Here is a 16,412-nt window from a genome sequence, read left to right as displayed (position 1 = left end):
TAGCCACATTGTATACTATAACTACTTTTTATAAGCGTAGCCTTAGGTCCCTCTTTTTTTTTTTTGTATACTATAGCTACTGTATATAAGTGTAGCCTTAAGTCTTTTTTTCTGTATATATATATATATATATATATATATATATATATATATATATATATATATATATATATATATATATATATATATATATATCTAATAATTATTAATACAACATAATAATTAATATGATTACATGTATAAATGAGTTGAATATTACAAAATAAAAATAAATACATAATTATACTAAATAATTTCTTTATATAATAAAAATTGTCTCTAACCAAAATATATTTATAACATTGATCCAAAAGTACTAGAATGAAGTTAACTGTAAAAATTCATACAACTCAAACTAAAATAAGCATAGCCATATCAAAACCATAATATCACTTATCCAATAAAAGTATCTTCTAATAAAAATCATTAGTCAACCATACATGTAAAGATTCTAAATAGCACTCTATCTTAGCCAATAAACCACAATAATAGTCAGCTTAATCTTCATTGCTTAATCTTCATTGTTACCCTGCATAATTATATAGAAAAGTTGTTAAAAAAATATTCATAATGACATTTGTAGTTATAAAAATTAAATCGAACACGTAGTCATAGTAAACCAAGAAAGCATATACTAAAAAAAATAACATGGTCACGGCAGAAGAGGTGAATTCAAGGAATTATGTATTATCTTGTTTCATTCAAACCATGAAAATGTACAGGTGTTTCTTTCTTCCATTTCCTTTAACACAATCCTGATATGTCCCTATAGCATTTTTCATGCACTAATTAACCAGACTTTCACACTTAAATTAGATATAGGGACAAACCTTCTCAAGAGTATAGTGCTGACTGCTATGTAGAAAAGGTAGCAGCATCTTTGGATCATAATCTGCATAGAGTTCTAGCTATGCACATAAGACCAAAAAACCAGATTATTGAATGTCATAAACAGTAACTTTTAATTGCATTCAGCAAATACAAACCATTATTGATGTTAAGCAGCACAAAACAAATATCATAACAACCAGGCACTATTTGAAGATAAATGGGGAAAAGCCCATCACCGAAATGCATATAGTATATGAATATGGGTATGGTATTACAATTGAAGCACATAATGAAGTAGAAGTAGCTGGATTATCAGTTAATGAGAACAAAAACAAGATAGAACATGAAAATATGTCCATCTTCAAGAAGAAGATCAATCTACTTTTTTAACCCTATAAATGTCTAAGAAATGTTCAATCTCAATCCACAACTATTGAAAACATGTTTGCTCAAGATTCTAATATGTTACACGAAGCTTGTAAATGAAACTCATCAGATGCTGCAATAGAATGCCAACAAAGATGAGAAATATGATTTTGCACATTAGAGAATACCACAAAATCATATAAAAACATGAAATTTGAATATCAATTGCTACAAAGTATAATTTTACCTTTTCATGGATTGAATCTTGTAGGTTATATTTATCAATGAAATCAAAGAGTTCTGGTTTCATAAGCTGAAAATTTCAAATAAAAGAAAAAGAAAAAAGAAAAGGGAAGTGAATTAACAGTCAAAACAAAATAGACTAAAGACTATTTATCCTACTATCAAAGCATTTGAATGATATTTAATTAATTTAATAGCTGCCTGAACACTGGAAAAATTAATCAGAAAATGTACATCAGCATAAAATGAAAATGCTTTATCATATTGCCCAGCAATAACATACAACTCTGCCAATGCCTGACAAAGAACAAGTACAAGTTAATGTCCAAAATGGTAAAAAAGATTCAAAGAAGAAAAATATAATAATCAGGCTAACCTCCTTGAGCGAATTGGTCATGGATGAAGTATTGAGCTGAGGTTCGATGGCTGAAATTACAGGTAATGCAGAATAAATTACAGATGGCCATGATTTCACAGTGAACAAGAGATCCTTATGATAAGATGGATTTGTAGCCAATGCCACAAGGGCAACCTGTAGAACCAAAATCAAAATCAAAGTTTTTGGTCCCACATCAGTTCAAAACAGATACCACGTAAGCACATCAGTTTTGAAAGAGACTGCTTTGTTTTAGCCTACCTCATAAGCAGTATCACGTAGTCTAGGGTTTTCTGTTGGCATGTAAGGAACCAAAACAGGAAGTTGACGGAGGTGGGCAAAGTGAAATACCCATCTGTCGAATACATTCCATCAGTAACTGAATAACAAATCACAAACTGCAAACAAAACTACTAATGCCATGCAGTACCTCTCCCATGCTGAAGCTGATCCTCGCAGCAAATTGGGACATAGAGAAGCTGCTTTACCATATTTTCATTCCACAATCAAATGATCTAGGTACCTCGATCGTACCTGCAAAGATAGTAGTAAAAATGAAAATATAAGTCTTAATTAGCTAAAAAATGAGCAAATTCTGCAGAAGGTAACAATTCATTGACCAAGACATGTAATACATGATATGGTATGGCTTTTCTATAGAAACAAATATTAAAATGAGATGAAAAATAGAACACCAATCAAGCTTCAATATTAAAGAAATCAATTTTATACATGCAATGTTAATTAACTAAATGGGCAGATATAGAGATTGCATTTCATTTTCTTTTGAGCTTGCATCTTGAGTGTATAATATTATGTAGTGTTATTGGGAGCAAAATAAATTATGTAAAGTAAAAGATTTACTGACAAACAGAACATTTGAAGAACCTTCAGATACATGCAATCAACATAAACAAGTGCCTTCAGCAGCATATATGTATGTCCTTATTCCAGTTATGTTCTATGTTATTCTACATTTTTACACATCCAACTTTTATTATTATAAAAAGACTTGAAAAATCTCTACCTCATCAAGTAATTATTATAATCGGGACAGCTCAAGACCATAGCCAACAAAAAATCTAACAAACAGAATAGAAGTCATTTAATTTGGTTGAACATTAAATCATATGCACAACCCAACTTCATAAGAAGATGATAACTAACAAGATCATGGAAACACCATTTGTAAATCAAGTTTGCATTAATAGCATATATAACAAACAGACTTAATCAGCATTACCAGAAGAATAATAGTAAATAAATAAATGAAATATGAAATATTATCTTACTTGAGAGCCACATAGGTCAAGAAGAAAGTAGCATTGTCTGGGAGGCTCGCAGCTAGCAAAGACACAAGTTACTGTCTGCATTCTCACATCAAAACACATCAAAAATGGCTTTACCACTACCAAACCTCTAATCTTCCAATCCAAGCTCCTCTGTTTTTCTCTGGTATACCTCTTCACAACTCTTTTCCTCGCTCTCTACACCATTCTCTCTCAATCCAAATGCTTATTCAGATCTTCCCCTTTGGATCCAATTCAGGATCCTCTCTTCTCTTACCCTTCCTCCTATGGAGAGCACAAGTATGCTGTCTTAACCACACGTTCTACATGCACTTCTCCTATTTTCTTTTCAGGTGCTCTGCCTCGATTCCTCTGTTCTGTGTGATTCTCTCCCAATATAGAAAATGCTGAATTTGTGTTGTTGTGATAAAGCTGAAGAATTTCCACTAATGGATTGTGGTTATCGTATTCAGATTACTTGGATGTTGTGAAGGAGATCAAGAATTTGATCAAGGACTCTTCATTAGTTGAGGAGTCGAGTGCTCTGCGCTACATGCTTCTCGGCTACCAGGAAGCTAAAACCATTCATGCAGTAAAACCCCCAATTCCTATCAGTGTCATATCCAGAAGCTACAACCCCTAATTAAAAACCCTAAAATTGGAACCCAAAACCTCCCAAATTTCACAGAACAAACTGAAAATTGATATATACCTTCTCAGGTGAGCGGCGATGACGATGCTGAGCGACGACGACGATGCTGAGCAGCGACAGTGAGCACATGCGACGATGATGCTGAGCGGCGACGGTGAGTGCACGAGATGGCAATGCGAGGCGACGGTCAGCGCACGCAACGACGATGGTCCGCGCAGTAGAGCCCTAGCCGGCGTCGTCCTCTCCTTCCTTCCCCTCTCCTCTCTTCTTCTCTTCTTCTTCCCGTTCTCCCCTTTTCTGATTTTTCCCTCTTTTGTGTGTGTGTGAGTGAGGATGAGAGTGTGAGCTTGTGAGTGGTGAGCTGGTGACTGGTGAGTGGCGCAGCCATGTGGTGAGTGGTGACTGGGTGGCGACGGTCAACAGCGACGGTGAGAAGGCGAAGGTGATGAGTGTCGTAGGTGATGTGTGTTGAAGGTGAGAATGGGGAAGGTGAGGATTGTGTGCCAAAGGATTGGCGAAGGTGAGGGTTCCTCCAATTGAAGGTGCTGTGTGCGTGTGTGCTTTTGGAGAGAATTGAAAGAGGAATAAAAATTTATCTAAGTGTTAGGATTTGGTCTCATACATTAGGCATCACTTTTAAAACGCACCTAAAACTTAATGAATAGGCTACTCTCTAAAAGCGTCTCCTTTGATACAAAAAGTGAACTTATAAATATTAACCTACGGCTACGCTTTATAAGTGATTTCTAAAATACCTAAGGCTACACTTTTTAAATGATGCCACAATTGTGTATCCTTTTCTCATATAAAAAGGCAACACGGAAAAAAGCGTAGCCTATTCTATAAATAGGCTACGCTTTTCAAATGTAGCTTAAAAAAAGTGTGGCTGAATGGGTATTTTTCTTGTAGTGTGACCATAATGTTGGCAGATTTGAACAATTGGTATAACATCTACTTTATGTCTTTTATGTGTTTAAAATTTGTATTATTTGTCGGGGTCTCAATTTTATATAAGTATGACTTTTTAGTTTGAACCTCAATTTCATTGCTTCGAGATTTAATGTGAAAAAATGAGGGAAATGATTGTACGATCGGAAATAGCAGGTTGTAAGTCTGTGAAGTAGTTATTCTTTTTCTCCTCATCATTAGGAATATTCATCGGTTCAACATTTACTTCTTTACCATCAGATACAGGGTTAACTTAATAGGAATCTGCCAACTTGACAAGAATCTGTCGTTGGGTCTTTAATCGCAGAACCCTCATGGCTTTCAAAATCTGCTTGCAATATTTCATCATCAGAATTCTTAGTATTTGACCCCTATTGACTACCTTCGGATGATATGTTTAGGTCAACCATAAATCTTCTAAAGTTCTAATATTTGTTATAGTTGTCCCACTTAAGGAGTATCATCACCAATATCAATAGAATCCTTCCCCATAGGCCGACTAAAAAAATAAATAACTCCAAGAAGTATACATTTATCTAACGATTGTGCTATACATTTATCTAACGATTGTGCTAACTCCTAATTAAACGTATGTTCTTGTCATCACCTAACCCATACTTACCAACGATCAACAACAAAGCCTTGTCCCATTAAATGGGGTCGGCTACATGAATCAAACGACGCCATTATTCTCTATCATGTATCATGCCTGTAGAGAGACTGTTTACAAGTAGATCTCGTTTGACCACCTCATGGATGGCCTTCTTAGGTCTTCCTCTGCCTTTCGCCCCTTGTCCATCTTCCATCTCATTCACCCTCCTGACTGGATGTACTATCGGTCTTCTTCTCACATGACCAAACCACCTGAGACGCGATTCAACCATCTTTTCTACAGTGGGTGCTACTCCAACTCTCTCTCTTATATCTTCGTTCCTTATTTTATCTAATTGCGTATGACCACTCATCCATCTCAACATCTTCATCTCTGCCATAATCAGCTTACGTTCGTCCTCCCCTTTAGCTGCCCAACACTCCGTACCATAAAACAAAGCCGGTCTTATAGCGGTGCGATAAAATTTACCTTTAAGTTTTAAAGGCACTTTTTTGTCGCATATAAAACCAGATGCACTCCGCCATTTTGACCAACCTGCTTGGATCCTATGATTTACATCCTCTTCAATCTCTTCATTGTCCTGTATGATGCACCCAAGATACTTAAAACTTTTAACTTTTCGTAGGATATTTTCTCCAATCTTCACCTCTATATTAGGGTTTTCCCTTCTCAGACTGAACTTACATTCCATATATTCCATCTTGCTACGGCTTATGCGCAGACCATACACTTCTAGAGCTTCTCTCCATAACTCCAACTTCTTATTTAGGTCTTCCCTTGATTCTCCCATAAGGACGATATCATTGGCAAAATCATGCACCATGGCACAGGCTCTTGGATGTGCTCTGTGAGTACTTCTAAGACTAATGTGAAAAGGTATAGACTTAAGAATGATCCCTGGTGTAATCCTATACCAATGAAAAATTCCTCTGTCATACCACCTTGAGTCTTCACACTAGTTGTGGCCTCATCATACATGTCTTTAATTGCACGAATATATGCGATCCTTTCTCTTCTCTTTTCTAAAACCTTCCATATGACCTCCCTTGGTACTCTATCATATGATTTTTCCAAATCAATAAACACCATATGTAGATCCCTTTTATTACTACGATACCTCTCCATCATCCTTCTTAATAGGTATATCGCTATAGTGGTAGATCTGCCTGACATAAATCCAAATTGGTTCTCTGTTACTTGTGTCTCTTTTCTCAACCTCTGTTCTATCACCCTTTCCCATAACTTCATGGTATGACTCATAAGCTTGATCCCTCTATAGTTTTTGCAACTTTGTATATCCCTCTTATTCTTGTAGATAGGTACCAAGGTGCTATTTCTCCACTCATTAAGCATCTTCTTTGACATTAAAATCTCATTAAAAAGCTTGGTTAACCAGTTGATGCCTTTTTCTCCAAGACCCTTCCAAACCTCAATCGGGATATTATCAGGTCCTACTGCCCTGCCATTTTTCATCTGCTTTAGAGCCTCTTTTACCTCGAAGTCTCGGATCCTTCGATAGTAGTCAAAGTTTTGTTCTTCTTCCCTTGTGCATAACCGACCAAGGCTCGGAAGAGTCTTCTGTCCCTCATTAAATAACTCGTAGAAATAGATCTTTCACCTTTCATTAATCTTCTCCTCTTGAGCCAACACCTCTCCATCCTTATCCTTTATGCACTTAACCTGATTCAAATCTCTCGTTCTTCTTTCATGGCTCTTTGCAATTCTATATATACCTTTTTCTCCTTCTTTCGTGCCCAAAGACTGGTAGAGACCCTCATATGCTCTTGTTCTTACTTCACTTACAGCCACTTTTGTCTCTTTCTTAGCCGCCTTATATTTTTCTCAGTTATCTGCGTTGCGGTATAAAGACCACTCTTTAAAGCACTCCCTTTTTATCTTTATCTTATCTTGTACACTCGCATTCCACCACCAAGACTCCTTGTCTCTTGGTCCTATTCCTTTAGATTCACCAAATCTTTCTTTTGCTGTTCTTCTAATAACTTCTGCCATCTCCCTCCACATCTCTTCCGCGCTTCCATTCCCATCCCACTTTGCCTCTTCTTCTACTCGTCTTAAGAAGCTTTTTTGTTCCTCACCTTTCATCCGCCACCACCTCGTCCTTGGGTTCTTCATATGATATATTTTCCTCAACTTTGCTCAACGCAAAAATCCATGACAAGCACCCTATGTTGTGTTGTCAAACTCTCTCTCGGGATAATTTTACAATTAATGCAAAATTTTTGGTCGACTCTCCTCAACAAGAAGAAGTCAATTTGAGAGCTTGTCATGTCACTCTTATAGGTTATAAGATGTTCGTCTCTCTTTTTAAAATATGTAGTTGTGATGAGAAGATCAAAGGTTGAGAAAAAGTCTAAAATAGTTTTACCCTCGACATTTATCACTCCGAAACCATGGCCTCCGTGAATACTCCCATATCCAGTCACTTCTCTCCCAACATGGCCATTTAAATCTCCTCCTAAAAAAATCTTATCTCCCAAAGGTATGTCTTGAACCAAACTCTCTTGATCTTCCCAAAACCTTATCTTGTGTTGTTCGTCCGAACCCACTTGCGGTGCATAGGCGCTAATCACATGGAAAGCACCTCCCTCCACCACAAGTTTGATAAAGATGATCCGATCTCTTACCCTCTTGACATCCACTACGTCCTTCTTCCACTACTTATCTACAATTATTCCAACCCCATTCCTATTCTTCACTTTTTCTGTATACCAAAGTTTGAAACCAGAAGTATCCAACTCCCTAATCTTCGCACCAACCTATTTTGTTTCTTGTAGGCACATAATGTTAATCTTTCTCCTTGTCATGGTGTCCACCACCTCCATGAATTTTTCTGTTAGAGTGCCTATGTTCCATGTCCTAAATCTCAATATTCTGTCGCTCCGACCTTTACCTTTTACTTTGTGAACTAGCTTATTTACCCTCGTCCGTTCACGAATACGCGAGAACCCCTGCTCATTTAACACTACATCCGGGCACCGATGCAGCGGCTCTTACTCATTTGACACCGTACTCGAGCCATACAACGCGTTGTTTCTGGGTAACGACCTAGCTTTAGCGCAATAATGTCTTTGATTCATGTCATGGGGTTCGACTATATTTTTATGTTAGTTGTCGAAGACCTAACATAACCCTCCTCCTTTATCCGAGTTTGAGACCGACTATGTACCGCAAGTGTAACATAGGCGGAGTTACCTAACCCAGACTTAAATCACACAAAATCTTATTAAAATTGATAATAATATAATAAAATAATAATAAAAAGTATCATCTATGAAACACAAAATAATAAAAATAATTAAATACATACTATGAATAATAAGATTATATCTTTTGTAAAAGAAAATATCATCAACTTTATTGAATATCTATAATAGATTTTTTCGCTCTCTTTATGTTGTTGATCAATGATGTACACTATAAAATTTTTTAATATTGTTAGACATCTCACTTCAACTAACATATATAAAAAGATGGGTTGAGCATAACTAAATAGAACAATTCTATTTTCATCATATACTATTTTTTCATCAAAATAAATCAATAACAATAATATTTCAGACATTTTAAAGAATAGAATAAGAAGTGAATGTATTTTTTTATACTTAAGTAAGCTTCTCACTCAACGATATTTATAAAAAAAATTGGAGATAAGTTTGAACATCGAAAATAACATCAAATTTGTCTAAAACTTAGATGAATTTTGTATATTTTCAAGCCATTTATCGAAAATTTGGGTAATTGGACAAACTTCATGAAAATTCCTAAAAAACAAATAGATATTAAAAAAAAATAAAGATGTTTCAATTCGTTATAAGAATTATTTTTTTTATTTTATAGAGTAAAGTATTGTTTTTGTCCCCAACGTTTGGGGTAAATCTCAAAATTGTCCCTAACGTTTCAATCGTCCTATTTACGTTCCTAACGTTTTAAAATTGACTCAATGTTGTCCTACCGTTAGGGATCCGTTAATAAAATTAACGGCGGGACAAAATTGAGACGATTTTGAAACGTTAGGGACGTAAATAGGACTAAAACGTTGGGGACAAAAACGATACATAGAAATAAATTTTAATTTTATTCTTCAATAATATCAATTTTTACTGTACATAGTATTCAATTATTTTTAATCATATTTATACTTAATCACCTTATTTTTATTCTAAATAAATTTATTTTTTTAATTTTACACTTAAAGTAATGTATTTTTTTATAAATAAATAAATTTTACACTTTTATTCTAAATAAATAATGTAATGTGATTAGAATGAAAGTGTAAAACTATAAAAAAAATATAAGTAATGTGATTAAGTAATGAAAGTAAAATTACATTATTTATTTAGAATGAAAGTATAAAATTTATTTATTTAGAAAAAATTATATTACTTTAAGCGTAAAATTATAAAAAAAATTAATTTATTTAAAATGAAAATAAGGTGATTAAGTGTAAATATGATTAAAAATAATTAATACTATGTACAGTAAAAAATTGATATTATTGAAAAATAAAATTAAAATTTATTTCTATGTATCGTTTTTGTCCTCAACGTTTTAGTCCTATTTACGTCCCTAACTTTAAAAATCGTCTCAATTTTGTCCCGCCGTTAATTTTATTAACGGATCTCTAATGGCAGGACAACATTGAGTCAATTTAAAAACGTTAGGGACGTAAATAGGACAATTGAAACGTTAGGGACAATTTTGAGATTTACCCCAAACGTTGGGGACAAAAACAATACTTTACTCTATTTTATAATAAAAAATCTCTTCAAGATATAAAGGAATTGACCATTAGCATTCTTTAATTACTTTTTTAATTGCCTATGTCCTCCTTTCATATTCAAAGTTCAAATGTAGGTAAATTCATCTCCATAATAAACTCTGAAATTTGAAAAAAAAAGGGGGTGAAAATTTGAAAATATTTTCTTCTGAAAAGAAAGACACCATTTTCTGATCACGGTTCCAAAATCCAGATCTAGTGTCTGCTGAGTTTCTATCGCAATCAATTGGTACAGTTCCGCTTTCAGAATTGCATTACCGCCATATCTCTCCCCTTATGGAATAGTTGGTTCCTTGTTGTTCTTCATTGGCGGATCCATGGAGTTCACTGAATCTTACAAGCAAACGGGTCCTTGTTGTTTCTCTCCCAATGCTCGATTCATCGCCGTCGCCGTCGATTACCGCCTCGTCATTCGGGATACTCTCTCTTTCAAGGTCTTCCGAACACTCACTCCATCACCTCAATTTCATTCATTCATTTTTTTTGTCTTTTTTATTGTGAATTTGTGTCAGCATTCTAAAATCTTTGATTTTGTTTTGTGGGTTTGGCTTCTTTTGTGAGCTGTGACTTCATCGGGTGCAACAATGTGGGGGTTTAGATGATCTTTTGGGAATGTCGAGTTGCATTTAGGTTTCCCTATCTGTGATTTCTGCTAGTGTGTGTTGAGATTTTCAGCTTGAGTGTCAAGCGAAGAGGATTAAGGGATCTAGATTATTTTCTCTGAAAGAAATTAGGACGTTGCTGTGGTAATTGGATTCAATAGAGAAACAAAGTTGGGTTGTTCCCAGTTCTCAGATATATAGATTTGTAGGGAATTAAAATGGTTTGATTTAGCCTATGGAACATGGTTTCTATATACATTAACTCTTGATTGTGATGTTCTGGTTTTTGCATTGAATTTCTAAGATCGAATTGATGAACTTCGGTTCTGAATATCTTGAGCTTTATGTCAATAAAAGCAATAGGATAAACTAAGATGCTTGTTTAAATGTAAACTTCAACGGTGGATCACATATAGTATGTCGTATATGGCACATTGACTAAGATGATTGGTTCTAATATTCTGCTTTTAGTTCTTGGTTTCTGATAATTCTTTTTGGATCATTCAGGTTGTGCAGCTGTTTTCCTGCTTGGACAAGATTAGCTATATCGAATGGGCCCTTGATTCTGAATACATTCTTTGTGGTCTGTATAAGAGACCGATGATACAAGCTTGGTCACTGACCCAACCCGAATGGACATGCAAAATAGATGAAGGTCCTGCAGGTATTGCTTATGCTAGATGGAGCCCAGATAGTCGCCACATACTCACTACGTCAGATTTCCAGTTGCGTTTGACAGTTTGGTCTTTGGTAAACACAGCCTGTGTTCATGTGCAGTGGCCAAAGCACGCTTCCAAGGGAGTTTCTTTCACTAGAGATGGGAAATTTGCAGCAATTTGCACAAGGCGTGATTGCAAGGATTATATAAATCTGTTATCTTGTCACAATTGGGAAATCATGGGCAGTTTTGCAGTTGACACAGTAGACTTGGCTGACATTGAATGGTCACCAGATGATAGTGCTATTGTGATATGGGATTCGCCACTTGAATACAAGGTAACCTCCGTTGTCTTTTCATATTTTTCTTTCAAACACTAGCCTCTGAAATTTGGTATTCTGAAGTTTTTAGTTCTTTTAGATGAAAAATAAATGGTGTGATTTTAAAGACTAATTACTTCAACCAAGTTCGTGAATTCAAGAAACACTCACGGGTCCCCATATCTAGTTTCCAATAATGATAAGAACAATATGTTTCTCCGCAGGGGGACATTGAATAGTAGTCATTCATAGGTTGAAACACAATGTGTATTTACATCTTCCAGAGTTGTCTTCTTGATAACTTGACTATTTGTTTTTTGACATCTCCTCATGAATGTGAGTACATATAAACCCTACTAAGATTGAATTATAGAATTGATGTTTGATTAGCAACATGTAGCCAAATTGTACTTGCATTTTAAAATCAAAGTTCCAAGCATGGCAGCATATCATGTGTTGGTGTTGCATATCTACTTTCATGTCAGCTATAGCTTGCTGTTTTGCTTTCATATGAAGTTAATTTTATTGATTTATTATATAGTTGCCTTCTCCAAAAACTTAGTCAGTTTTGTTTGACATAGGTTCTAATCTATTCTCCAGACGGAAGATGCCTTTCCAAGTATCAAGCATATGAAAGTGGATTGGGTGTTAAAACTGTGTCATGGTCTCCTTCTGGTCAATTTCTTGCAGTGGGTAGTTATGACCAGATGCTGCGGGTCTTGAATCATCTAACTTGGAAGACATTTGCAGAGTTTATGCACCCATATACTCTCCGAGCCCCTTGTTATGCAGCTGTCTTCAAAGTATTCCCTTTTCCAACTATACTCATGTTTATATGCTAGTTTATGAGAAATTTCTTTACCTTGTACCTGAACTTGCAGGAAGTAGATGAGCCACTGCACCTTGATATGTCTGAACTGTGTTTGAGTGATGATTTTTCCCAAGGAAACAATGGTAAATATAATTGCTCTATTTTTTAATTTTATTTACTTTATTATGCATAGATTTATTTTATTTATTGTTTGCTAAAATACTGTAAGCAGTAAACTCTTGAATCCATGCCATGAAGTCATTCCAAAATAGTTGTGCTTGATTCAGACTCCAAAGGTTTTTCTTCTATCTTCCTATGTCCTTAACTTCTGTTGAGGAATAATTTTTGAGCCAGTAGAGTTCCTCTAGGAGCTTTAAGAAGTCAGATAGAAGTTTTTCGTTACTAAAATTCATGATAAAGTATTATGGCATGGCTTGCTCTATGAAAGCTGACCCCACTTAGTAAGACAATGCTTAATTTGTTGTATTTCTAGTTGAACAAGCATATGCTGTTTGGACTTGCAAATTGATGTTCAATTAACATTTATTTCATATATATATGTAACTTTCCCTGTTAATTAGTTTTGTCATGGGATGTTTTCTTTCATTTTTTTCTCCTCACAATCATTTTTTCCTCTCATAATTTTCCAACCAGATGCTCCCGAAGAACCCTTTAGAGTAAGGTATGAGGTTATGGAAGTTCCTATCAGTTTACCATTCCAGAAGCCTCCTGCTGACAAACCTAATCCCAAACAAGGAATAGGTAAGCTATGCTTCTCCAATTTTTCAAATGCCAGAGCTTTCTTCGTTGCAAAATTCAATATGTAAAAAGAAACTACAGAATTTTTTGAAGTTGATGTGGATTCTCTGTATACATCAAATTTTTGGCTGCATAGTTTGTTTAACAGACCTATGAACAAAAAGAAAAGTTAGTGGAATCATATGGATTCCGTTTCCTTTCCAAATTTGATTATTGGACAAAATCAAAATCATATGGATTCTCTCAATTTATTGAATTTTTCCCCCTACTTTTTAATCATGGCCCTTGTAAGATACCACTACCAGCACAACTAAACAGCCAAACACATTCATTTGTCTTGCAGGTTTACTGTCATGGAGTAACGATAGCCAATACATATGTACTCGCAACGACAGCATGCCTACAGTACTTTGGATATGGGACATTCGACATCTCGAACTCGCCTCAATATTAGTGCAGAAAGACCCTATCAAAGCAGCAGCCTGGGATCCATCATGCACTCGCCTTGTTTTTTGCACCGGAAGCACACACTTGTACATGTGGACACCCTCTGGTGCCTACTGTGTCCATGTCCCCATATCCCAATTTGCTATAACAGACCTGAAATGGAACTCAGATGGCAGTTGTTTACTCCTTAAGGACAAGGAATCTTTCTGCTGCGCTGCCGTTCCCTTGATGCCAGAATCTAGTGAATACAGCTCAGATGATTGAGATGCTAAGAAGGGAAAGGAAACTAAAATTATGGTAAATATATTTGGTAGCAGCCATTGTGCCTCTGATGAATGAGTATAAGGTTGAGGATTATATGAATCCTGAATTTTGTAAATTAAATGTGTGTGGAAATGACTTCAATTGATGAGGGGAGGATATGTATGCCATTGAAGCATTTTGTAATTTGTAGTAATATTTGTGAAAAATCATAGGCCATCTCGGCCTCTGTTGTAGGAGCATACATCAGATATCAGATATCATTTTCTTATTGATTTTATTTTATTATATTTTCCCTAAAGTAATGCATTATTAAAAAATATTGCAATACCATTTGATTAAGTCAAAATCTTTCTTATTTGATAATTGTTTTTGTATTAAAATTTAATAATGTCTACACCCTAATGGAGTTGGAGATAAATGAACAAGGGTCAAGTATAATTTGTCTGAAATATTTACAATTTTTTAAAAAAAAATATTTTTAACATTTAATTTAATTTCATTTTGTGTTTAATGTTATTGATTTATTCAAAAAATCGTAGGCCATCTCAATTTTTGCTTAAATAGATACTATGTATTTTAAAATTGTGTATAATCGTGTATTAAAAATTTAATATATTTAATATACTCATGTTCAAACTATATTTGTGTTCCTTCAAACTAATGGAACCCAAAACCAGATTATATAAAAATCAAACAAGATTGAAATGTAACTTTTTTAACAATTAGGACAAGGGAATACAATCTTACTCAACACAATCTGTTTGTGGAAATTGCCCATTAAAATGTTTGACTTAAATCTTTGAAGAATTGTAACATTAGATATCATTCATTTTTCTTACCCGTCTTTTGGTTTATTTTGGCACAGCTTTATAATTTTTCAAGAAGTATTTTTTCGTTTAAAGATCTATAAAACTATCTTAAAATTTGTAATTATAATTATTAAAATTGGATATAATATTCAATTTGTATTATCATAATAAAATTCCTCATAATGATCATACTTTAAAACACAAGGAATTAGAAAATTAAGATTTATCTAACTATTAAGGAGTATAACACTTTTACTTAGTAGAAAAGTCTGCGTTATATATAAAGCAAAAATTACAGCAATGAAAAAAAAAAAACCAATAAAATTATTTTTGCACTCAAAAAGATTTCCTTATTTCACCATCTCCAAATCCACCAACAAGTGGCCATGAATTGAGTGATCCATGGCACTTGTTTGGATTGGCCAATTGCATCAAAAGGAGCTCTGTAGATATGTAGTTTTGTATTTCTCCATAGTTACATAAATCATTGTAAGCACTTTTCACAGTGAATTCGCCATTGAGGGATTTCACATAATTCTATCTTCACCAATCTCATCACTGGCAGGAGGAATGGCTTTGATTTTGTTCAGCAATCCCATTCCCCTTCAGCAGTTGCAGCATCCCGCACTTTCATACTTTGATTAATCATATTTATATCACCCACAGCTTGTTGTAGCAGTGGTTCTTCTCCCTTAATCCAGTTATGCTTCCACAACATTACACTTCTTCCATTCCCTAAAGAAAAGGAAATATGTTTAATTAAAAAATGCCAGGCGTTTGTGAGGCTTTTCCACAATGGTAAATCGGAAGCCGATTGTATCATCCCCTGAAGAAGATTTTAGTCTCTCCCGTATTTATGATATAAAGAGAGTCCTTCTCATTTAATAATCTCCACAATAGCTTTAACATGAAGGCTTCATTCATAATATCCATTCTCCTAAACTCCCGCCCCCCACCCCCCCTAACGGTTTGGGTTTGCATAACATGTCCCACCCAATGGCATGTGATTTTCTTGCACCCTCCTTTTCTCCCCAAATAAAACTACGTTGTAATATTCCGAGAAGCTTCGGCAAAGAGCATCAAGTTGTCCGCAAAAAGGAGATGAGAGATATTAGGCCCTAGCCTCCCTGCTTTCATAGGAAACCAGCACCTTTCCTCTACTTTACTTTCGATAATCTGAGACAATTTGTCCATGGCTATCACAAACAAGTATGGTGAGATAGGGTTGCCTTGCCTCAACCCTCGATTGGAGCTGAAAGGTTCAGCTTTGCACCCATTCCACAAAACTTTTTATAAGATACCCGAGAGATACAGCTCATAATAATATCAATGAGATTCTCTGGTAGATCAAAATCAATTAACCACTCCTTAATGTACTGCCAATGTAGTTTATCATATGCTTTTTCGAAATATATCTTAACAGCCATGAACATCTTCTTATCCTTTATTCTCTTCATGTTGTGGACCATCTCCTTAGCAATGATCATATTTTCATGTATTGTTCATCCTGGGATGAAGTTGTATTGGTACAGAGCAATTCTCTCAGACAAGAGCGGTTTGATTCTTGCAATAATTATCTTGGTCAAA

The 16,412-nt window shown here is 34.9% G+C and overlaps 2 protein-coding genes across 4 annotated transcripts; one reads left to right on the top strand and one right to left on the bottom strand.

The window, feature by feature from the left end:
- Positions 1-322: 322 nt before the first annotated feature.
- LOC130951430 (vacuolar protein sorting-associated protein 41 homolog) lies at positions 323-3,188 on the bottom strand. 3 transcript variants are annotated; one of them, XM_057880076.1, is made up of 7 exons: positions 3,148-3,188; positions 2,286-2,389; positions 2,117-2,210; positions 1,856-2,011; positions 1,484-1,549; positions 870-947; positions 323-568 (listed from the first exon to the last, which is right to left on the bottom strand). In XM_057880076.1, exons 3-7 carry the CDS (start codon positions 2,156-2,158, stop codon positions 551-553), a joined length of 360 nt encoding a protein of 119 aa, XP_057736059.1. In that variant the 5' UTR covers positions 2,159-2,210; positions 2,286-2,389; positions 3,148-3,188; the 3' UTR covers positions 323-550. The 3 variants fall into 3 exon arrangements, with proteins under 3 accessions (XP_057736059.1, XP_057736058.1, XP_057736060.1); XM_057880075.1 differs by having other exon boundaries at positions 870-943; XM_057880077.1 differs by having other exon boundaries at positions 870-931.
- A 7,033-nt stretch (positions 3,189-10,221) lies between these two features.
- Positions 10,222-14,314, top strand: LOC130950729 (uncharacterized). The gene is made up of 6 exons (XM_057879290.1): positions 10,222-10,589; positions 11,265-11,753; positions 12,317-12,538; positions 12,617-12,689; positions 13,201-13,308; positions 13,649-14,314. The coding sequence occupies exons 1-6, from the start codon at positions 10,473-10,475 to the stop codon at positions 14,014-14,016; spliced, it is 1,377 nt and encodes a 458-aa protein (XP_057735273.1). The 5' UTR covers positions 10,222-10,472; the 3' UTR covers positions 14,017-14,314.
- Positions 14,315-16,412: the final 2,098 nt, after the last annotated feature.

The sequence above is a fragment of the Arachis stenosperma genome, chromosome 9, assembly GCF_014773155.1.
Source record: "Arachis stenosperma cultivar V10309 chromosome 9, arast.V10309.gnm1.PFL2, whole genome shotgun sequence".
In the NCBI taxonomy this organism is placed as follows: Eukaryota; Viridiplantae; Streptophyta; class Magnoliopsida; order Fabales; family Fabaceae; genus Arachis; species Arachis stenosperma.
The sequence above is the reverse complement of the archived record's forward strand: the minus strand, read 5'-3'. Positions and strand labels throughout refer to the sequence as shown.